This window comes from Microcaecilia unicolor, chromosome 10 (assembly GCF_901765095.1).
Source record: "Microcaecilia unicolor chromosome 10, aMicUni1.1, whole genome shotgun sequence".
NCBI lineage: Eukaryota > Metazoa > Chordata > Amphibia > Gymnophiona > Siphonopidae > Microcaecilia > Microcaecilia unicolor.
The window spans coordinates 199,315,382-199,339,696 of NC_044040.1; the positions used below are offsets into that span (position 1 = coordinate 199,315,382).

Below are 24,315 nucleotides of genomic sequence, written 5' to 3' on the forward strand. Positions count from 1 at the left end.
TGCATCACCACTATTTGTGTCCTGCTGTCCAAAGATCATTTTAACTCTGCCATGAGTGTAACCAACACAGTTTTGGTGCTGAGTGATGTATGGAATCCCAATTGCTTCTGGTCCAGCTATTGAAACTGAGTGAGAGATTCCTGGAGCTGGGTAGCTACAGCAGCCTCTGGTTATAACCAGCTTCTTATTCTGTGAACCACTCTGAACTGGAAGGCTTGAGCGGGTAATAAACCCTGTTATTATTATTATGTTTGTTAGGGATGGTAAATTGGCAACTGGCAGGGAAGAGGTATCTCCCTTTTAAGAAGAGGGGTCAACATAATATGGTCCATCTGTGTAGAGAAACCTCCTTTATGTAAATAATGGCTAACAAAATCCATAATCCAATCACAAAGGGCATTTGGCATCTCTTTAACAGCATTGCTGTACGCGGATCTGATGCACAAGTCCCCTTTGCAAATTTCTTAATCAGATGCTTCACTATCTGACCTACATAAGTACATAAGTGTTGCTATACTGGGACAGACCAAAGATCAATCAAGCCCAGCATCATGTTTCTAACAGTGGTCAATCCAGGTTACAAATACCTGGCAAGATCCCGAAACAGTACAATACTTTGTATGCTGCTTATCTTAGAAATAAGCAGTGGATTTTCCCCAAGTCCATCTTAATAGTGGCTTATGGACTTTTCTTTTAGGAAGCTATCCAGACCTTTTTTAAACCCCACTAAGCTAACTGTTTTTACCACATTCTCTGGCAATGAATTCCAGAGTTTAATTACACATTGAGTGAAGAAATATTTTCTCCAATTTGGTTTAAATTTACTACTTTGCAGCTTCATTGCTGGGTTTTTAGACCATTATGACGAGTGTTGCAGCGGTCTAGACAGCAAAGGATAATTGCATATATTAGCAGTCGACACTCCCTAATTCTGTAACTTTAGTGCCTAAATGTAAGCACCTTTTGCATGCTAACATTATACAAGACTAGCACTTACATGGGTACGTGTACACTTACATGTGTAACTGCTAGGTGCACACTCGATGCTATTCTATAAATGATGCACGCAATTTGCATAGCGTGTAAGTGCAAGGGAAATATACATGTGAGTGGAGTATATGTGAGAATACTGTAAACTTTATGCAGTAAAGTGCTGCATTTAAGCACGTGCATTTTATGCCAGCTAATGAAATGACATACGTGGCTACGCCTAATTGTAGGCATGTAGTTGCCAATTTACACCGGTATTTTATAACAGAATCATGATGCCCAGATGCCATTATAGAATTTGTCTGGGACTTCAAGTTGTGATTTATGTTGGTCCTGTAAACAAACCACCTCTTATGCATCTTTTGCTAGAATGTCCTAATCTGGTATTGTTCTGGGCAGATGTTTGGGATAAGTTGCAAAGGATTTTGGGGTTTCAGGATTCTTTTCTACCAAAGTATGTAATATGGAAGTCAATTTGCACCCCATTTATATTTGCAAAGAGCGATAAACTGCTTTTTGACTTCTTGGTCTCTATTGCGTTGAAATGAATAATATCGCATTGGAAAGATAACTCTCCAGTCAATGTCATTCTTTGGTGGAATTGGGTCTTATTGTACAAGAAATATGAGCAACTGTCAGTGAATGATATCCCTGGGTCTAATTATGGTTCTCAGAAATGGAAAACTTTTGACCTCTTTCTTTTATCAGCTGTCTAACTGTATTGCCAAATGTTTGATCTCAGCTTAATATATAACATTGTCTTCTATAGTATAAGTTGTTTTTTTTCTTTTGTTTGCTGTATTTTTGAAAAACTCAATAAAAATATAAAAAAAAAGAATTTGCAATTGGCGCACATCTCAATGTCTAAGTTTGGCACCCAATTTTATCATTGCCCCCTTTACAGGCAATCCTATGAAATAAGTGCTAATGTTTACACACATAAATGACTAGTATACTGGCATATAGAGGTGTAAATTCAATTCTTATATTTATTTATTGCATTTATACCCCGCTCTTTCCCGCTCGATAGCAGGTTCAGTGCGGCTTACAAAAGTATGGGTTACAAAGTATCACAGAAAATAACACAGTTGTAGGATAGTAGAGTTATGGTGTGGTTGTATAGAGTAGGATAAGAGGAAGAGATGTGGCGGGGGGGGGGGATTGAGGTATAGGTAATATTAGTGGTGTGGATTAGGTTTGTAAATTAAGTCGGGTCTTTTGGATAGGCTTGTTTGAAGAGGTAAGTTTTCAGCAGCTTTCGGAAGGGTAGATGTTCGTTGGTTATTCGGATGGATCTTGGTATGGCATTCCAGAGTTGGCTGCCCATAACGGAGAAGTTGGATGCGTAGTAGGTTTTGTATTTGAGACCTTTGCAAGTGGGAAGGTGAAGGTTGAGATATGTTCGAGAAGATTTGGACCCGTTCCTGGCTGGAAGGTCGATCAGATTAGTCATGTAGCTTGGAGATTCTCCGTGGATGATCTTGTGGATCAGTGTGTGGACTTTGAAGTTTATTCGTTCTTTGATAGGGAGCCAGTGGAATTTTTTGCGGAGTGGTGTTGCGCTTTCGAATTGTGATTTACCAAAAATGAGTCTGGCTGCCGTGTTTTGGGCGGTTTGGAGTTTTTTCAGGATTTGGGCTTTACATCCAATGAAGATGCTGTTGCAGTAGTCAGCGTGGGTGAGTACAGTGGATTGTACCAAATTGCGGAAAGATTTTAGGGGGAGGAATGGATTCAGTCTTTTCAGTACCCACATCATGTTGATCATCTTCTTCGTCATGGCTTTTGCATGAGTTTCTAGATTTAGGTGGTTGTCTAAAGTTACTCCTAGGATTTTATATACCTTTAATATCCCCTTTTCAGAGTTCAGTGTGGTTTACATTCTAGGTGAGACAAAAGCAGATAGTGTTAGTGTGAGGTATGAGAAACAGAGACTATTGGTATAATGCATGAGACTAAAAACATTAAAGGAAAGGATATTGGATGATATTAGGAAGTGGAAGTCATGATGGATTATTATGAAGCAGTCTTTGGGAAGGGAAAGGTTTTTAGCCTCTTCCTGAAGTTGAGGTAGCTGTTTTCTGTTCTGATGGGAATAGGTAGAGAGTTCAATATTTTGATTCCAAGTACTGGGAATAGAGAGCTGAAAATCTTCTGATTTCGAATTGTCTTTTGAAAAGGTGATGCTAGCATTAGTTGTTGTTTTAGTCTGTTAGACTGAACCAGATATAGTGAAGCGCTCTTAGTCAGCAGTTCAGCGGTGAAGCCCTGTAAAATTTGAAAAACTAAACAAGCAGCTTTGAACCTGAGTCTTTATGCTATGGGATGCCAGTGCAGTTTGTTTAGATGAGTTGAAACACTAGTATATCTATTCAATCTGTATATTGGTCTTGCAGCTTGTTTTAATTTGGGGTTCAGAGACCCCTAGGTTCTGCTTGGTACTGGAGTTCAGCTGTCCAGTAGCAGAGAGAACCTCAAGAAGGCTGATTGGACCTCAGAAACTGGCTCCATCTCTGAACTCAATAGTTCACTTACTCTTTAACCAAACCAAGGAGTTATTAGCAGGTATTAATAAGGAGAAGGAATTGCAGTATGGTTCCTAAGGATATAAATTTATTCCTACTTACCCAAAGACACCAGGGAGCATACAAATGGCATGTACAATCAATTGGTTACAGGAATGTAATATTCCAGCTGCAAACAGGTACTTTCTGGGTCTTGGGTGATATAACTTACCACTCAAGGGTATTCAGGGAAAAGCAATTGGGTAATTTGCCAATTCTATTGGAGTGTATTGGTTTTCCCTGGAGAGAGAAAGCAACCATGGCCCCTCTCTCCCTTAAACCAGGAAATACACAGATTTTTGTAGGTGCACTCAGGATATGGATAATATGACAGTAGATATACCTGATTGGATCTATGCTAATGTCATGGTTACCACTGATTGGCTATACTAATGATTAGCTATATCCTGAGAACATGTTCAGCTTGCTTAACCACAATTTCTGCAATCTCCTTGCACCTGGTCTACCTAACCACAACTTCTCTCTTTCCCACAATGTTGCTGAACATAATGTCACTCTGTCCTTTAGACCCCCACCTTTGTGTTTCCTGTTGTTCTCTGCAGTGTCCAACACTGGGAGTTCAAGTCAGAGTCACACAGGCCTGTAAGTTTTTCCCTCATTTCAGAGCCTGAACTAAAGTCTAGGCAGAGGACCAAGGCTCAATGCTGTAGCATTTTTATACCAGCTGTATTCTGTATGATTTGCAGTTTTTTCTGATATTGACACTTAATACCAAGAAATAGAATGTCACAGTATTCCAAGTGAGGTAGGACTAACATTTGGACTAGTTGTTCGAAGGCTTTTTGGTTGAAGAATGGTCTGACTAGAAATAGCTGTCTCATTTTAAATAATGTTTTCTTCCATAGCTGATTAATATGGGAAGGGAAGGTGAGTGAAGAATCAAGCAAGACCCCTAATAATCTGATTTCAGATTCAACTATAAAGCGTTGACCGTTGGACAAAGATATTGATGATGAGACCTCAACTCCCTGATTTCTGAACCACAGGACCTTGGTTTTTGCATATTCAGTTTATTGGTCAGGGCCCAGGTGCTAACAGCAGTCATACCATTCGCTACAGACTGAGTTGGATCTTTGTTTGATGCTGTTACTGGTAAGAGAAGCAGGATGTATTAAGTCCCAGGTGTATTGAGGCAAGGGATGACAGAGGTTGAACAGGATCAGTGAGAGGGGAGATCCCTGCAGGACCCCCCGCAGTTAGTAGACCAGTAGTTGGAAAGTTGGTTGTTTTGCTTGACAGAATAGCATTGATTTGAAAGGAATTCACTGAACCATTTGAGCACAGTCCCTGTTATTCCTATCCGATCCAGGTGTTCGAGTAGCAATGTGTGGTAAATCGCATCAAATTTCGCCAATATCAAATTGGAGAAGAATTACGTGGTCACCTTTGCATAGGTGTTGTTTGACATATGTAGTTAGAACTAGCAGTAATGTTTCAGTACTATGTGACAATCTGAAGCCAAATTGTGACCAGTGTAAAATAGAAAATTTTTCCAGATAAAAAGAGAGTTGTTTACTAATGTGGGTTTCTAATGCTTTAGTAAAAAGGGGTATGCTTGCCACTGGACGGTATTTTGCAGGCTATGTTACGTCTAGCCCAGATCCCTTCAGTAGTAGAGTGAGAACAATTTTGCCCATATCAGGAGGAAGAGAGCCAGATTTTAACACCTGATTGAGATCATCGAGTAACTAGTTTACTGCTTCTTTAGGGATTGATTTGAGTAGGTGTTTTGGGCATTGATCCAGGGAGCAGTTGGCTCGGGAGCATTTCAACAGTATTGATCTTACATCCTCAGCTGTTAGTGGTTGAAAAGATTCCCAGTTTTGGTCAGTTTTCAGTCCTTGGGTTGTAGGATCTCCAGCAATTAAGGCTGAACTACGGGTTGGGCTATTTTCCTCTGTTGGAGTAGCCTTAGATAGTTTGGACATTATTTGGAGGATCTTATTGGCAAAATGATCAGTGAGGTCTTGGGCGGTGGGACATGTTTTCTGTGAATGTTCATCCTTATTAGTGGAAGCTAGTGTTTTAACTAAGACTTCTACAGTCTACGCCCTGATCATAACTGAATAGATATGGATGGGCTGGAGTGTAAATTTTAAGGAGCTTCGATGTTAGCTTCAGAACTGTTGGGCAGACTGGATGGACCATTCAGGTCTTTATTTGTCGTCATTTGCTATGTTACTATAAGGAGAAAAGTTTCTTGTTGACAAGATCATCTTGACCTATTAGGATGCTATAGTATTGGCGTTTTGAGTCAGCTACCTTCTTTTTGTAGCATTGGAAAGCTGACTTCCATTTGGATTTATCAGTAGTATCTTTGTACTTTCTCCATTGCTTTTCAAGACGTCGACATTCCTTTTTTAGGATGGATAGTTCCTCTGTAAACCATGCCAAAAATCCAGCTATGCACTATTCTGTCACCTACAAATGATTCACAAAGGCCAGACTAGCATAGGGTCAAGAGCAGACCAATGAAAAACCGGATAGTCCAGGCTCCTGCCGTAGGCCCGCGAGTTCAGCAGTATGAGCTTGTTGCCAGGTTTGTTGCAAGCTCATTCTTTACATTCTACTGGTATTTAGAGCCCCTGAGGCAGTCCCAGGTCAGGCAAAACTTGGCTAAGTTGGGCACAGTTTTTATCCCTCTTCATCTGTTGCTAATAAAAGTTCTTTGGGCCTATATTTTGGACTGTCTGGTTTTTCATTTGGTCTGCTCTTGAGCCTATGCTAGTATGCACATACTTTCTATAGTGCGTATTTTACAGATGGGCATTCACATTGGTGAAGGCTGGGTGTAACTTATAGTGTTCTGTAAGTTACATGCGTAGCGTTTACACTAGCTCTATGGCAAGCGTGTGTATATCTGGTTATATGAGTATTCTATAAATGATAGTAAATGTCTGCTTTCCTATTTAGAATATGCTCCAATTAGGTACTCCTTTAAAATAGTGGTTCTCAACTCAGTCCTCAGGGCACATTCAGCCAGTTGGATTTTCAGTATATCCAAAATGAATATGTATGGGAGAGATTTTCATGCACTGCCTCTTTGGTATTGAAATCTATTTCGTTCATATTCATTGTAGATATCTTGAAAACCCGAGGACTGGGTTGAGAACCACTGCCTTAAAGAATTCCCCGCCATCTGCAGAAATTTCTTGGCATGAGCATGGAATGGGTGGGGACTGTGTTTTGCAGTTAATATGTGAATCATTGCTGTGTATTAACTGCTAATGTGGCAGATAATTCAATGCAGGTACTACTTCAGAGATGTTGCTAATCACATTCCATGTTATCAGCTGTTCCTGTGCTCTGTGCTTATGACACAGCAATAATGTCCCCAATTCCGTCTGATCTCTAACCTCCCTGCTCCCTCTCACAGGTTGTCTCTAGACACTATAGCAAGGAACTTGACAAGCAAGACATAAAACCATCCCATCCCCCTGACTTAACCTCTCCAACAAATTAGAAAAAAATGCAAAGTAGTCCATAAACCCTTGTTCATCACCTTTGGCCACCAACGGGTCAGGTTTTCAAAACATCCTCAATGAATTCACATGAGAGAAATCTGCATGCAATAGACGTATTAGGCATGCAAATCTGTCTCATGCATATTTATTAAGGATACCCTGAAAACGACCTGTTGGTGGCAGTGACATCCAAGGCTATAAATCCTCTCCTTATCCTTGGCAGTAAACGGCACGGAATCGATATACTTGGGATTCTGCCAGGTACTTGTGACCTAGATTGGCCACTATTGGAAACAGGATATGATGGACCTTTGTTTTGTTCCAGTATTTCAGCTCTTATGTTCTCATGCATTTACAACATGTTTGAAATATTTTATGTATTACTTGTTGGACCTATATATTTTTTTAGAATTCAAGATTAAGATTCGATAAAATGATAGGTGAAATACTGATTCAACAATTACTTATGTAAACTGCATGTAAAATTTTCTTGGCCTTGTCAATCATCATATGTTTGGTAACATGCAGAATATTCAGCGGTCGCTCGTCCAGATGAACTGTTTCATACTAACGTTTTTATCTCCCATTTTCTCCAGGATATAGACCTACAACTTTACTGGATATGATGCAGTAAAAGGAGTCTACAGTAAATGGCTGCTTTCTTCATATTACTGCTACAAAAAGTGAAATTACCAACAGGATGTAATCTACTAAAGATTGCTGAGTGAGGATGCTGCGTTAATAGATGTGAAATCAATGGAACACGCTTGTACAAAACTCCTTTTGAGATTCTTTTTAGCAGTTCACATGTAGGAGACCCAATACGTTTTTCACAAAAGTGGATACAAACAAAACTGCTGTTCTGTAGTCATACAACTGATGTGGGACCATGGCGATTGCAGGGTCTACGTGGCTGAACTGTATATGGAGAGTGATCATCTTCCATCTGGGATTGGATGCCTCATTTGCTCTTGGTGTACTTGGAGTTTTGCTTCATGCTGCAGCTGTGACCTCACAAAAATTGGATGATGCTGACCCCATAGTGACCACCAGCTACGGCAAAATCAGAGGGATTAAGAAGGAACTTAATAATGAAATTTTGGGACCTGTTATTCAGTTTCTTGGTGTTCCATATGCTGCTTCACCAGTAGGGGCGCATCGTTTTCAACCTCCTGAACCTCCAGCAATCTGGTCAGATATAAAAAATGGCACTCAATTTGCTCCAGTCTGTCCCCAGAACATTATAGAAGGAAGACTCCCTGAAGTCATGCTTCCTGTATGGTTTACTAATAACTTGGATGTAGTATCTTCTTTTGTGCAAGATCAGAGTGAAGATTGTCTTTATTTAAATATATATGTTCCCACTGAGGATGGTGAGTTAATAGAAGGAGACCCAGGGAGACATTTTATTTATATATCTACATTCTAACAATATTAATTCATGTGTATTGGTAGCATGCATGGCTATCTTTCTTTGCATGATTGCATTTTCTATGTGCATGCAGTGTTTTTGCGTGTGAGTGTATATGTGTGTTTTCTGTTTTCTTGTCTACACTCATTTTGTTTCCTCCAAGGCACGTCTACTAAGATGGAAGCTGGCGCCTAAACCTCATTTTCACTTACTGATTTCTAAGAAGATTTTTTTACTTGTCCATTGCATGTTCAGGCACAAAGCGTTGGAGATCTATCTGCTCAAAACAATAATGATAAAGAACCAGGGCATAATGAAGTTAGATAGTGGTGTTGCATGCTCCTGCTGTCTGTCATGGAGCTCCATGTTATTTTTTAGTCTTCTATTCATTTTTCAGTCAAAAGAATATCCAAGGAATGTGCCAGAAAACCCGGCAAGAAAATTTGTAGAAAAGGAGGTATGTATACAAGTGAATACATGAGGAACAAAGAACCTTGTGGAAGAAGGATAAGCTAGCACGTCTTGTGAAGTGTAAGATGGAGATGTCTTTGTGTGCAGAGATTCTAGTGACGTGACAGCAGCACAAGAGTGAAATGCAAGGCAGTAGAAAGTAGATGAGGCTTGTGTTAAATATGATTCTACCTCTGTCTCGCCAAACTGTGCTGGTGATTTTGGTGCATGTCAAATCTGCAGTTTGGATTCTACTCCGTAGGGGGTAGCATAGAGTTATACATATTGGCGCAGTGTATGTTCGCTAATGCTTGTGAAACTTCCCAAAGCAAAATCATTGTAATTCAGTGGAGGAATTTAAAATAATCTGAACACATAAACGAAATTCTTGGAAAGAGCAGGTTTAATTTCCCTGAGTTGTTCTGTTTTTGTGAACACTGTGGTTATAGAAATTAGGGTTTAACTATCTATATAAAATTACTTCTACAAAACTAGAAAATCTTATTAGTAAAGGCCTGGTGATTTGTTAAAATATTTTGACACTGTTACTTAGAAACTGATATTTTCAGCAAATACAGTACTTTCCTGCTCACAATTTAATCATACTTAGGAATTCCAAAATTGTAATGGAGAATTTGCCAGTTTCTTTTTGAATGATTGCCGATTCTAAAGATTTTTAATAGAGAATTCATTTGTAAGTTTGCATGAGGTACTGCACTGATTTTTTTTGAACACAGTTTAAAAGGTGGAACTCTTGAGTCAAAGCTAGTAAGTGCAGTTAAATAAATCTGAGCAGAATTACCTCTCCGCTTGTAATAAATGGATGTACACACACTTTTTATTGTTCACTGCGGGGACAATAGTTGTTCTCTGAATGTTGCTGGAAATCCCGAAGGTAATTTTAAGCTGAAGGTTAGCAGCAATAAGGAAAGCAATACTGTGTAGGTTCTGCTGCTTTCGTTATTACCTAAGGAAAATGTATCCACAGAAGCTTTTCACGTGTTCTCTCTGTGGCAGGTATTTCTGTTGGAAACAACGCATCCTGTTTTGAATAATCAAAAGTGTGCGTGTTGTTCCAGTCTCCCTGCCATAGAATCACTTTCGCAGTCTGCGGGTAAAAGTGTGCATTTGTTGGACATAAATTTGGGAGGGGACCGTAAAGCCGCTTGCAGGTTCCATCTCCTTCAGGTTCATACATTCTTCGGACACCTCATAGCATGGTGGCCCAGGGAAGCTGCCCTATTTTCACTTTCCCTGTGCAGGCCCTGAAGGTGTATACATTTTCTGTGGACAAGACGTACCAATATTCTAAGACTCAAGGCTTTTTTTTTTTTTTTTACTTGTGTAAAGGGCTGTAAGTATTTCCCTCTGTGTTTTTCTAGGGTAATATCTCTAAGTATGTCAATTCATTGTATCAGCAGTATTATAAAATGGCAGTGGATATTCAGTGACGCTGATCTGGATAGGAGCAATAATTTGCTTGGAAAACATGTCAAATATATTTTTACCAATGCTTACTTCCCTTGTTGCAGTGTGTTAGTTTCAGCCTGGTAGACAAGGGTGGATTTGATGTAAGCAAAGGTGTTTGGGTCAACAACAGTAATCCAGCTAGAGGAGGCAGTAATATACCTCTCTTTGGGGCCCTTTTATTAAGCCGCGGCAAAAAGTGGCCTGCAGCACTGAGAACGCATCTTTTGTGTGCGCGCCGGGCCAGTTTTTATACTGCATCTAGGAAAATGGCCTTTTTTTTTAAAGGGCCAGAAAATGGACACGCGGCAAAATAAAAACCAGTGTGTATCCATTTTCGGCCTGAGACCTTACCGCCACCCATTGACACAGCGGTAAGGTTTCTTTTGCTACCCAGGTGGTAGGCATGCATCACACGCACACTGCTGCCTACCGCTGGGTAAGTGTCATGCAGTAGAAAACAGAAAATATTTTCTACCATGCCTTTTCGGCGCGCGCCAAATTCAGAATTACTGCCCAGGGCATGCGGTAGCCTGGGGGGGGGGGGGGGTAATGCCAATTTGTCTGGACGCACATCAGGGGCGTATCTGAAAGTCGGCGGTAGCGGGGGCCGGAGCCAGAGTGAGGGGGCACATTATAGCCCCCCCGCCGCCACCATTGCTGACCCCCCCTGCTGCCGTCACCTACCTTTGCTGGCGGGGGACCCTAACCCCCGCCAGCCGAGGTCTGCTTCCTCCTGCCGCTTTTAAGTTCTTCTTCGTCCTAGGCTCCATCACTCCATGCTGTTCAAAGAAGCTGGCGCTGCTACCTCAATCCACTTTCGGAGTCTGTGAGTCTGACGTCCTGCACGTACAACGTGCAGTGACGTCAGACTCGGAAAGTGGATTGAGGAGGTAGCAGCGCCAGCTTCTTTGAACAGCACGGAGTGACGGAGCCTAGGACGAAGAAGAACTTTTAAGCGGCAGGAGGAAGCGGACCTCGGCTGGTGGAAGTTGGAGTCTCCCGCCAGCAAAGGTACCCATGGCAACGGCAGGGGAGGGTTGGCGGCGGTAGGGGGGGTCCAGGGCGAAACCTGCGGGGGCCCAGGCCCCTGTGGCCCCACGCAGATACGCCCCTGACGCACATAGGCCCTTTGTGATACTTTCTGAAGTGGTATTATGATGTCCCCGAAGCAAGAGAAACTAATATGGCATTTCTGACCGCCCAGTACCACAGGTCCAGATACACATAGTCATAAACAGGGAACTACAATGTAGCGCATACATAGATTCTCACTGTACAGCACTATAGAACTCAATTGGTAGTCAAGAAATATGAGACAAGATTGGATGAATGTTGGAATTGTACTAAACGGAACTCTCTATTCTTGAATGCCTAAGTTACTCTGTCACGATTGAACCTTAACGCATTACCATTTTATTTCTCATCACGAAAAGTGAATTCTTTTTACTTGATTGCCAATCTACTCTTTCATCTACGAACCTTAATGCAATATAACTCTGTATTTTTCCTTCCGGAAATGGCGATCGCCATTACGGAACAATGTAAGCCACATTGAGCCTGCAAATAGGTGGGAAAATGTGGGATACAAATGCAACAAATAAATAAAATAAATAAATAATTGTACAATGATGAAATAGCATTTTACCTGGGTAAAATGGATTGGATGAAAATGACACTATGGTGTCCAGCTAATGTTTTTCACTGGTGTTCATGGCACATGTACTTTACACCTGATTAAAAAGAGACATTTTTGAAAGTGTTCTTATGTTGGGGGTATAGAACGGAGTGCATACAAGTGATTTCCAAATGTATGCATGTTACTGTGCCCTCTCCACTGCCTCAGCCATCTGTACAAACAGCAGGTGTAAAGTATGTGGACACTTTAATGGCATGTACTTTGCAAACTATTCATTTAGACATGGTTTCCCTTTGAAAAGTACCACTCTGTATTGCAAATAATGTGTTCTTTTCAAAATTGACCCCTTGGTGCCTTGTCTTCACTCACAACCAACTGCTTTCATAAGTGACTGATGATGTTACAATTACACTCCTGCTGGTGGAAAAGACCTGTTATATTTGGATGAGAAGAAGGAGCAGTGAAACAGCACCTGCTCTCCAACCTCTGACAAACCTCTCATGCTTGCAGCTGAATTCTCATCTCACCAGCTACCTCTCTCTTTTGTTAGAAATGGTCTGTTTTGCAAACTTACATATGTGACCGCTTCTAATTAGACATAGAGGTTGCAATTGTTAAGTTGGTGGGAGAAGTAAACAATGGCTTAAGTAGGATACATCCCAATGGGGCCCTTTTACTAAGGCGCATAGGTGCCTATGCGCATCCAACGCACGCCAAATTGGAACTACCACCTAGCTACCGTGTGTCCCGGGCGGTAATTCCATTTTTGACTCGCGCCGAAAACACACTGGCGCTTACCCAGTGGTAATTGGCAGTTTACGTGCGCTGGCCGCATATCGCCTAGTTAGCGTGTGAGACCTTACCGTTAAGTCAATAGGTGGCAGTAAGATCTCAGGCCGAAAATGGGCAGGGGCTGGTTTTAATTTTGCTACACGTTCATTTTCAGCCTCAAAAAAAAAAAAGTCTTTTTTCCAGGTGCGCTTAAAAGCAACTTGCGTGTGCCCAAAACACGTGCCTACACCGGTAAAAGGGCTCCTTAATCCCTTCTGTAAAGGGCTGGCTGAAATGAGCAATTCTGAAAATCTATATGCAAATGATCAGGTGTAAATCCCGATGTATAGATTTCCCCACATACACATATATTCTCTTTTTGAAAAAAGTGAATCCACCCATATTCCACATAAACCACACCCCCTTGAAATACTGTGGATTTGCAAGTGTAGATATCGTATTTTAATGTTTTTTTTAATGTAATATACACATATAAATGCTGATATTAACATTTGCAAATCATGACTAAGCCTTCTAAAAAAACAGTGCCAAGGAAACCAGTCCCGATAATTCCTACAAGCCCACATTATTCAGGATAAGTGGAACTTCGTAAACAATTAGGAAAATAAACATGAAAAGATAATCCAACTTCCTATTTATAGTCAACGAAAGTGTCCTTATCTGACAAATTTTCTAAAGATGAGCAGAATCAAAGAAACGAACATAGCGCCCTTTTATAAGTGATTTGAACACTTGCAGGGGAATTTTTGGAAAAAGGTTGCACCAAGTTTAACAACCGTGGCTTCCATCAAAAGAAATGCCTTCCTGTGCAGTTGTGTAGATCATGCCGCATCAGGAAAAATCTTCAATTTTATCCACAGAAAAGGAGTTCCTTCTTTAAGAAGTGAAATTTCATAACCTTTATCATGCCCATTTCTGACAGAAAGAATGCCAAGAGAGTGGCTTGAATAGTAATATTGTCCATAAATGATTCCAAAAAACCTGAGAAATCAAAAATCTCTCAAGTGACAAAACAGCAAGGCCACCCTCTGTCTTTCAGAAAGCTTACTTATAGTACAGTACTAATTGTACGTTCTTACCTCTGTATTGAGTTTCAAGGGCCTCCATTATGTGTTGCCAAGACAAACTCTCTAATTCCAGATGCAGAACAGAAGTAAGCTGAAGCATTACTACCTGTGCTTCCAGAATCTTTGCCCTACTATCAATTTGAAGCTTCTGATGATCAACTACAGAAAATGTATCAATCACTTGAGCAGTAAATTTACATAATTGGGATACTGAGCCCTTCAGCAGTTTCACCGTTCTAGAGGCAACTTGCCAAATGCCTCTCGGGGAAAATTCTTGATGAACTTTCAGTTCAGTAAAAGGCACTATTGCTTCTTGGACTACTTTTAAAGTTAGTTGCGCTCCAGAACTGGATAATATCAAAGAAGGGCCTAAATCCCAGCACTAGGAAATTGCCCACTCCATCACTGGAAGCCATAGGGCTACAGTCTAGCCCAGTGACTCCAGTAAGTGAGAATAGGAGTATAGGCAGTGTGGATATGGTCTGCCACCAGGACTAATGGAAGCTCCTGATTCTGAAGATCTACTGACTCGAAGAAATGATATACAGTACAGTATTTGTTGTGCATGTTAGTCTAAGGGGCCTGTTGCAGTTGCAGCTGAAATCCCTGGAGCTTTATTCTTCATTTTTATGATGCTCCATAGATTTTAAATAGTCATCTTTTCAAGTTCACCCCCAACCACCTCCCCCCCACCTATTAACAAAATCTAATCAGTCTTCCGTAACAAACACCAAGGCCAATAGCAGAAATGCTCACTATCCAGCTTATGATCGAAAGACAAAAACGCCTATATTGTGACCTAAATCGGGAGATAGGCGTTTATCTCCCAAAAACGAATAGCTAGGTATAATCGAAAGCCAAACTTGGACGTTTTCAACTGCACTCCATCGCAGAAGCGTACAAAGTTGACAGGGGCGTGTCGGAGGCGTGGTGAAGGCGGGACTGGGGCATGGTTATCACCCGAACAGAGATGGGCGCCTTTCGCCGATAATGGAAAAAAAGTATGCGTTTGTAGCTAGAATTTAGGGCACTTTTCCTGGACCCTGTTTTTTCACAAATAAGGCCCCAAAAAGTGCCCTAAATGACCAGATTACCACCAGAGGGAATCGGGGATGACCTCCCCTGACTCCCCCAGTGGTCACTAACCCCCTCCCACCACAAAAAAAATGATGTTTCACAACTTTTTATTTTCACCCTCAAATGTCATACCCACCTCCCTGGCAGCAGTATGCAGGTCCCTGGAGCAGTTGTTAGGGGGTGCAGTGGCCTTCAGGCAGGTGGACCCAGGCCCATCCCCCCCCCCACCTGTTACAATTGTGCTGCTTAATGCTTAGTCGTCCAACCCCCCCCAAACCCACTGTACCCACATGTAGGTGCCCCCCTTCACCCCTTAGGGCTATAGTAATGGTGTAGACTTGTGGGCAGTGGGTTTTGAGGGGGATTTGGGGGGCTCAACACACAAGGGAAGGGTGCTATGCACCTGGGAGCTCTTTTACCTTTTTTTTTTGTTTTTGTAAAAGTGCCCCCTAGGGTGCCCGGTTGGTGTCCTGGCATGTGAGGGGGACCAGTGCACTACGAATCCTGGCCCCTCCCAGGAACAAATGCCTTGGATTTATTCGTTTTTGAGCTGGGCGCTTTCATTTTCCATTATCACTGAAAAACAAAAACGCCCAGCTCACAAATTGTCGAATAAAACATGGACGTCTATTTTTTTCGAAAATACGGTTCGGTCCGCCCCTTCACAGACCCGTTCTCGGAGATAAACGCCCATGGAGATAGACGTTTTCATTCGATTATGCCCCTCTAAGTCAACCAAAACAAAGCTTTACTGAGGAAATACCAGAAAACTCATAGGAGCGTGTAGGAGTCTGCTGGAACTCTGCCGATGCTCCAATTGGGCATTATCCTTTGAGCATTCCTCTTTGGGCATGTGCCTGCAGCCACAATTTTACCAAGGCAACCACAGGTAGACTTTTTCATGCCTGTCAATTCTCCACGGCAACTGGTTCACTTGCAGGCTTATTTTCGAAAGAGAAGGATGCCCATCTTTTGACCCAAATCGCAAGATGGGCGTCCTCACAGGGTTGCCCAAATCAGCATAATCGAAAGCCGATTTTGGGCATCCTCAACTGCTTTCTGTCGCGGGGATGACCAAAGTTCACGGGGGCATGTCGGAAGCATAGTGAAGAGGTGAGACTGGGGTGTCCTCGGCCGATAATGGAAAAAAGAAGGGCGTCCCTGACGAACACTTGGATGACTTTACTTGGTCTTTTTTTTTTACGATCAAGCCACAGAAATGTGCCCTAAATGACCAGATGACCACCGGAGGGAATCGGGGACGACCTCCCCTTACTCCCCCAGTGTTCACTAACCCTCTCCCACCCTAAAAACATTTTTAAAAAATATTTTTTCCAGCCTCTATGCCAGCCTCAAATATCATACCCAGCTCCATGACAGCAGTATGGAGGTCCCTGGAGCAGTTTTAGTGGGTACTGCAGTGCACTTCAGGCAAGCGGACCCAGGCCCATCCCCCCCCCCCACCTGTTACACTTGTGGTGGTAAATGTGAGCCCTCCAAAACCCTCCACAAACCCACTGTACCCACATCTTGGTGCCCCCCTTCATCCCTAAGGACTATGGTAGTGGTGTACAGTTGTGGGGAGTGGGTTTGGGGGGCTCGGCACACAAGGTAAGAGAGCTATGCACCTGGGACCTTTTTCTGAAGTCCACTGCAGTGCCCCCTAGGGTGCCTGGTTGGTGTCCTGGCATGTGAGGGGGGACCAGTGCACTACAAATGCTGGCTCCTCCCACGACCAAATGGCTTGGATTTGGTCGTTTCTGAGATGGTCGTCCTCGGTTCCATTATCGTCGAAAATCGGGGACGACCATCTCTAAGGTCAACCTAAATTTCGCAATTTGGGCGTCCCCGACCGTATTATCGAAGCGAAAGATGGGTGCCCATCTTGTTTCAATAATACGGGTTTCCCCGCCCCTTCGTCCTCGCAAGACGTCCTCAGGAAAACTTGGGCGCCCCGTTCGATTATGCCCCTCTTGGTCCACCAATGGCAGCAACACATCTAACAGATATTCCAGCATTTTCTGATGCCAGATGCCTCTCATGTCTCACTGGCCTTTTTTCACATTTCAGGCCTCGTTTACTAAAGTGTGGTAGGTTTTGCACTTAGTATGAAGTAACGGCAAAATTGAACATGCAGTAAGCGCAAAGCCTGTGTGTTAAATGCAGGAGATGTGCCCACCGAAATATAAATGAAAAAAAAGAAAGAACTACTGTGATGGTATACCTCCAACATTTCTTTTTCCTGACATCTCTTCCCTGTGCCAAGCCCCCCAGGTGTCAAACTCTATACCCTGATTCCACCCCCCCCCCCCAAACACACACAGTCCAATTCCCAGATGTCAAACACTCATAACCTGATCCTCCCAGTCATTCACCTTGAAATTCCCAAATCCCACCCTGAAGTTAAAAACCCTGTTCTCTGGCAATATGCGTCTCCCTCCACTTATTGACACCCCGGGACCTACCTGCTGGTCATACTGGTGGTTCCAATGGATCTGGGCATAATTGGTACCCCCCCTCCACTCTCACCTAGACACTGCACTGGGATCCAAAATGGCATCTGGATCGAGGGGTCAGGGTAGAGATATTTGACATCTGCAGGGATTGGATTGGGGGCATAGAGGTATGGATGTTTGACATCAGGTGGTGGGGTACTCTGCAGCAGGGGCGTAGCTAGACTTTGGTGGGAGGGGACCTGAGGTGAGGGGGCACATTTTAGCCCCCCCCCCGCTGCCGCCGACCCTCCCCGCCATTTTTGACCCCCCCCCCCTGCCACCGCCGCCACCACCAACTTTGACCCCCCCTGCCGACGACGCTCTCGACCCCCCTCCTGCTGCCAACCCGCCGCCGCCGTCACCTATCTTTGCTGGCGGCGGAACCCCAGACTCACAGAAACAGAACGAAGCCTTGCACCGGGAGAAGAGGACCCCGCCAGCAAAGGTAGCCGACAGCGGTGGGGGGAGGGGGGATCAAGAGGGTCGTCGGCAGGGGGCTCCAGGGCCAGTAGCTACGCCACTGCTCTGCAGTAGAACTTGTTTTCACAACAGCCGTGCTACCAGACTGCTAGTAATGCAGGTGCACTTAACTCCCTCCTCTTGAGGTGGCAGCATGTGCAGCGGCTGTGTCGGCAGTTGTGAAAACTAGTGCGTGGTACCGATTCATATGCTAGCTGTAACAGTGGCCATTCGTCCTACCAGCCCATGTTACACATAATTCCCAACCACACCTGTATGAAGGAACTAACTTTTTTTTTTTTCTCACTGCTTTTTTAGTGTGTGCTTGCACTAATATTTACTGTGTGATAAAACCCACATTGGTTGCTTAACACAGCTTAGTAAAAGGACCCATCTAGCAAAGCACAAATATCAGATCCACTAATCGATTGATTTTAAATCATGTTTTTTGGTTTAAATTTAAAGGCAAGTTGGGGGGTGGTGGGTAGGAGAAAAGGAAATGCAAAAGACCGAATCACAGATGAAAGCAGATTTTTTTTGTGTGTAATCAAAATGATTTAAGACCAACAACATCTATGATGCACAAATTCAATTATTCTTTTTTCCCTTTCTTTTCCCCTATATCCTAGTTGTTCTTGACTTCTAGGAAGCCCTACCTCCTTGGGGCCATAAACAGCTTTCAAAAGCTGATTTTATTAACTCAGGTTTCCTGCAGTGCATTTTTTTTTCTTTATTTGGCAAGTTTCGTGATGAAAATGTTAAATGTCACTGCTGCACCTGTACTGTGTTTTGCCAAGCTGCTCTCATGCTGATGAACGCTTGTCTCCATGTGCCCACATGTCATTATTTTTGGCACAGATTCCAGGACTCTACAGGCAGTGGCAATGATCTGAAAGACAGAGAGGTGTGAAGAGGCAGTCCTGGTGGCATAGTGACACCACTTTAAGCAGCACGGGAGTTAAAATTTCATTAATTAGAGCAAAGGAAAACACAGAGCTTTGTGTTACCTTAACGCCGCTGATCCCCAGTTGAGAGCTACCTGGAGGTCATAATAAGAAAGAGAGAAGTGATGGAGAAACTGAGGATCCAGCGGAATTTCCTCTGTTCTGAATTAGATTTTAACTAGCTGATTAATTAAATTATGACATGGGATTGCTTTAAAAATGTGTCTTCGTAATTCTGCCCTTTTATGATGCTACCATTCTGTCATGCACAACAAATGTAAATTTATTCCTGTCTTTTTTTTCTCTCTTTTGAGGTTCTCCTCTTACTTGAGGAACCCCTTACTCCATCTCTACACCCTATTAGTAATGGTAGCAGCAGTTTTCAGGTGGCGGCCAGAGCACAGCATCTGATACATGTAGACCCAATCTGCCTGGAGGCTGTAGCTGTTGTGTATTGGTTGGGGCTTCATTCTAGGAATTGTAAATGCTGCTTTAGCAACATTCCCAGCCCTTGTTGGTCCCAGGAGCTGAGTCAACGATAGGTCTACTGTCCATTTGTGCTGCTCTGTCATGAATTTTGCCTTGATTTAGTAGACACCACTCCTTTATGAACTCTGAACTAGAGAGCTACGTGGGAGTGGGGATGGCGGGATTCCCGCGGGTACCCCCTTCCGGGTTTGTGGGGATGGACCCAGGTCTTGTGGGGTCCCCGTGGAAATGCACGGTGATTTTCCTCTCCTCCGAGTTGCAGGGTGCTCTCCCGGCACATACCTCAAGCCACCCTGGTGGTCTAGTGGACTCTTTGGGGCAGGAAAGATCCCCAGTTTTTCCTGCCCGCTGCCGCTGGCCCTCTTTCTGCTGCATCGCTTTTTTAAAATGGCTGCCGAGACTTCCAAGGTTATCTGTTCCCCTTCCTCAGAGGAAGTATAATAACGGAATACGTTTTTATAGGTAGAGTAGTAATTTGTTATAAACCGTAATCAGTGTGTCATTTGGAGGGGCTGACACCTTAGTACTGTTATATTCGTGCAGAGATTTTTTTTCCTCCTGGTAAAGGGCCACTAAAACAGACATAATGTTATGAGAATGAGGTGCTTAACATTCAGAGTTTCTATCTGTCTATTTATTTACTTATTTATGGCACTTATATCCCATATTAAATATAAATTAGTGTGAAACCTGGGAGTATTTAAAATCTTTTTTTTTCCTGTGCCTACATCAAAAGAAAAAAAAGATGGCACGTGGGAACTTGCTCCTTTTGCTTTGTGGAATGCAGTGGTATATTATAAAAATGCACTTGCCTTTTTTAAAAAATGCCCAGGGTATATATGGGTATATATGTTAATCTCAACTTTGTTAAATGTTTCAGTCATATCCATCTACTTGCTCCCATGATATAACTGAATTCTATTATTCTGTCTCACGGTATTTTCAAATGTAAGTTACATTGAATCAGAATTTGCTTGGGATAATGTGTGATATAAATGTAAAAAAAAAAGTCCCTCATTTCTAATAATCTTTTTGCTATTGTTTTGGGTGAACCAGTGTGGCGTCAATCTCCGCCTACTGGCTTCAGCCCATATCACGGGCTAAATAGGCTCACCCTGTCTCCTGTTTTATCTAACCTCCTTTGTAAAAAGGGTGGAGGGAGTGTGGATGGGTGCAGGGAAGAGGGAAAAAAGATTGGTAAGGGGGACATACGTGGAGGAGTAGGGAAGGGAAAAGTGGAAATATAGCACATGGGATGGAGAGGAGAGGGGGACATGCTGCTTATGGATATGTGTATCTTTCTTAATTTTGTATTTAGAGTACAGAAGAAAATTATGTTACTTTTACTAGTATTTTTACTGCTTATAGAATAATGACTTTCTTGGGAGGGGGTCAAGGTGACTGTGGCATGGCAAGGGCAAGGCAGACCCTGAGCTGGGATTGAGGAAATTACTTGAGGCAGGGATGGGCTAACTTCCCCATGAGGACAGCTGGGGAACGGGTTAGCTTCCTTATGGAGACAGGCGGGGACATTAGATTCTGGTGGGTACGGGTTAGATTTCTGTTCCCCGTTCAACTCTCTACTCTGAACATGTTAAAGGAATTCTCAATTACAATTTAATCCAGGTTGGAGGTGAGTTGTCTGTCTCATGGAGTGATTTCAGACTGATGGATTGCAGGGAGGAAAAAATTCCAGGAACCATGTCATCTGGATACTTAAAATTCAGAAAAGTTAAATTTAAAGAGGAAAAAAAAATCCTGAGAAAGACAGCAGCTTAGAAGAAACAGTTAAACTGAATAACAAGAGGGACTTTTCAAATAATTTTACCTGGTAAATACCTGCTATTTGCTGGTTCAGTAAAAGTATCAGTATTGCACTTCAAAAAGGGGCAGGAGGCAAGGCAAGGCTTGGGGAGAGTGAGACCTTCATGTAGGGATTTCATTCTGAAATCTCTGTGCTTACTAAGCTTTAAAATGCTGAATGTTCACTGCAGCAAATCAAGTGAACAATATGTAGGTATGGAAGAACCACAGCAGTGGGTCAGCCTCCAGATTTCTAAGGGAAACTGAACTGGGAGTTTCTGTTTGAACATTTGCTTGTGGGCCCAGGGTCTTGCAGCAGTGCAAGAATTTATGGCACTACAAAATCTATATTTTTCATCAATAGGTCAGTCTAATTTATTTTTTATGTTTTGTGATGTGTTTCTTATCCAGATGTGATGACTGGTACCAGACTTGCTGGTTAGGTTAAGGAGACATACAGTGTTTCATGCTAGGAAATCCATTGTTCAGGCCAGCATTTATTTGTCTCTGACACTGTGGGTGTTTTTCAGATTCCTCTAAGGGTTTTAACCCCACTCTGCGTTCACTGCCTTCTACTTTCTACTACTACTGCTTATCATTTCTATAGCGGTACTAGACGTACACAGCGCTGTACGCTTGAATATGAAGAGACAGTCCCTGCTTGACAGAGCTTACAGTCTAATTAGGACAGACAAACTGGACAAATAAGGGATAAGGACAATGAGAAGCAAGATTCCGGAATCCCAAAGAGTATCAAGATTCTGTGCAGAATTCCAAATAGTAAGAAGATTCCGGAATTCCAGAGACTACTACTACTACTTATCGAATTCTGTAGCGCTACTAGACGTACGCAGCACTGTATTCTTGAACATGAAGAGACAGTCCCTGCTCGACAGAGCTTACAGTCTAATTAGGACAGACAAACAGGACAAGGGATAAGCACAAAGAGTAACAAGATTCCAGAATCCCAAAGAGTAGCAAGATTCCAGAATTCCAGAGACTACTACTTACCATTTCTATAGCACTACTAGACGTACGCAGCGCTGTACACTTGAACATGAAGAGACAGTCCCTGCTCGACAGAGCTTACAGTCTAATTAGGACAGACAAACAGGACAAGGGATAAGCACAAAGAGTAACAAGATTCCAGAATCCCAAAGAGTAGCAAGATTCCAGAATTCCAGAGACTACTACTTACCATTTCTATAGCACTACTAGACGTACGCAGCGCTGTACACTTGAACATGAAGAGACAGTCCCTGCTCGACAGAGCTTACAGTCTAATTAGGACAGACAAACAGGACAAGGGATAAGCACAAAGAGTAACAAGATTCCAGAATCCCAAAGAGTAGCAAGATTCCAGAATTCCAGAGACTACTACTTACCATTTCTATAGCACTACTAGACGTACGCAGCGCTGTACACTTGAACATGAAGAGACAGTCCCTGCTCGACAGAGCTTACAGTCTAATTAGGACAGACAAACTGGACAAATAAGGGATAAGGACAATGAGAAGCAAGATTCCGGAATCCCAAAGAGTATCAAGATTCTGTGCAGAATTCCAAATAATAAGAAGATTCCGGAATTCCAGAGACTACTACTACTACTTATCGAATTCTGTAGCGCTACTAGACGTACGCAGCACTGTATTCTTGAACATGAAGAGACAGTCCCTGCTCGACAGAGCTTACAGTCTAATTAGGACAGACAAACAGGACAAGGGATAAGCACAAAGAGTAACAAGATTCCAGAATCCCAAAGAGTAGCAAGATTCCAGAATTCCAGAGACTACTACTTACCATTTCTATAGCACTACTAGACGTACGCAGCGCTGTACACTTGAACATGAAGAGACAGTCCCTGCTCGACAGAGCTTACAGTCTAATTAGGACAGACAAACAGGACAAGGGATAAGCACAAAGAGTAACAAGATTCCAGAATCCCAAAGAGTAGCAAGATTCCAGAATTCCAGAGACTACTACTTACCATTTCTATAGCACTACTAGACGTACGCAGCGCTGTACACTTGAACATGAAGAGACAGTCCCTGCTCGACAGAGCTTACAGTCTAATTAGGACAGACAAACAGGACAAGGGATAAGCACAAAGAGTAACAAGATTCCAGAATCCCAAAGAGTAGCAAGATTCCAGAATTCCAGAGACTACTACTTACCATTTCTATAGCACTACTAGACGTACGCAGCGCTGTACACTTGAACATGAAGAGACAGTCCCTGCTCGACAGAGCTTACAGTCTAATTAGGACAGACAAACTGGACAAATAAGGGATAAGGACAATGAGAAGCAAGATTCCGGAATCCCAAAGAGTATCAAGATTCTGTGCAGAATTCCAAATAATAAGAAGATTCCGGAATTCCAGAGACTACTACTACTACTTATCGAATTCTGTAGCGCTACTAGACGTACGCAGCACTGTATTCTTGAACATGAAGAGACAGTCCCTGCTCGACAGAGCTTACAGTCTAATTAGGACAGACAAACAGGACAAGGGATAAGCACAAAGAGTAACAAGATTCCAGAATCCCAAAGAGTAGCAAGATTCCAGAATTCCAGAGACTACTACTTACCATTTCTATAGCACTACTAGACGTACGCAGCGCTGTACACTTGAACATGAAGAGACAGTCCCTGCTCGACAGAGCTTACAGTCTAATTAGGACAGACAAACAGGACAAGGGATAAGCACAAAGAGTAACAAGATTCCAGAATCCCAAAGAGTAGCAAGATTCCAGAATTCCAGAGACTACTACTTACCATTTCTATAGCACTACTAGACGTACGCAGCGCTGTACACTTGAACATGAAGAGACAGTCCCTGCTCGACAGAGCTTACAGTCTAATTAGGACAGACAAACAGGACAAGGGATAAGCACAAAGAGTAACAAGATTCCAGAATCCCAAAGAGTAGCAAGATTCCAGAATTCCAGAGACTACTACTTACCATTTCTATAGCACTACTAGACGTACGCAGCGCTGTACACTTGAACATGAAGAGACAGTCCCTGCTCGACAGAGCTTACTTTCCTCATTTCTCTGCTGCCACTGTGCTGAATGATTAGCTTCCATAGCGTTTGCCATTTTATTAGAGGCCAGTGTTACCTGTTTTATTGTAAGAACATCTGTTAGTATATGCACTATGGTGTCAATTCTATAAATTTGCA

The 24,315-nt window shown here is 42.7% G+C and overlaps 1 protein-coding gene across 5 annotated transcripts in view; it reads left to right on the top strand.

Annotated features, from left to right (window-relative positions):
- The first annotated feature begins 7,675 nt into the window (after nt 1-7,675).
- Nucleotides 7,676-24,315, top strand: part of NLGN1 (neuroligin 1) — a 667,435-nt gene continuing 650,795 nt past the window's right edge. For 3 of the 5 annotated variants that reach the window (XM_030216951.1, XM_030216953.1, XM_030216954.1), the window contains exon 1: nt 7,676-8,412. In XM_030216951.1, coding sequence (XP_030072811.1) covers nt 7,929-8,412 — 484 coding nt within the window. In that variant the 5' untranslated portion in view covers nt 7,676-7,928. Of the gene's footprint in view, nt 8,413-8,847; nt 8,908-24,315 lie in introns of all 5 variants that reach the window. The other 2 variants (XM_030216949.1, XM_030216952.1) reach the window with 1 other exon arrangement.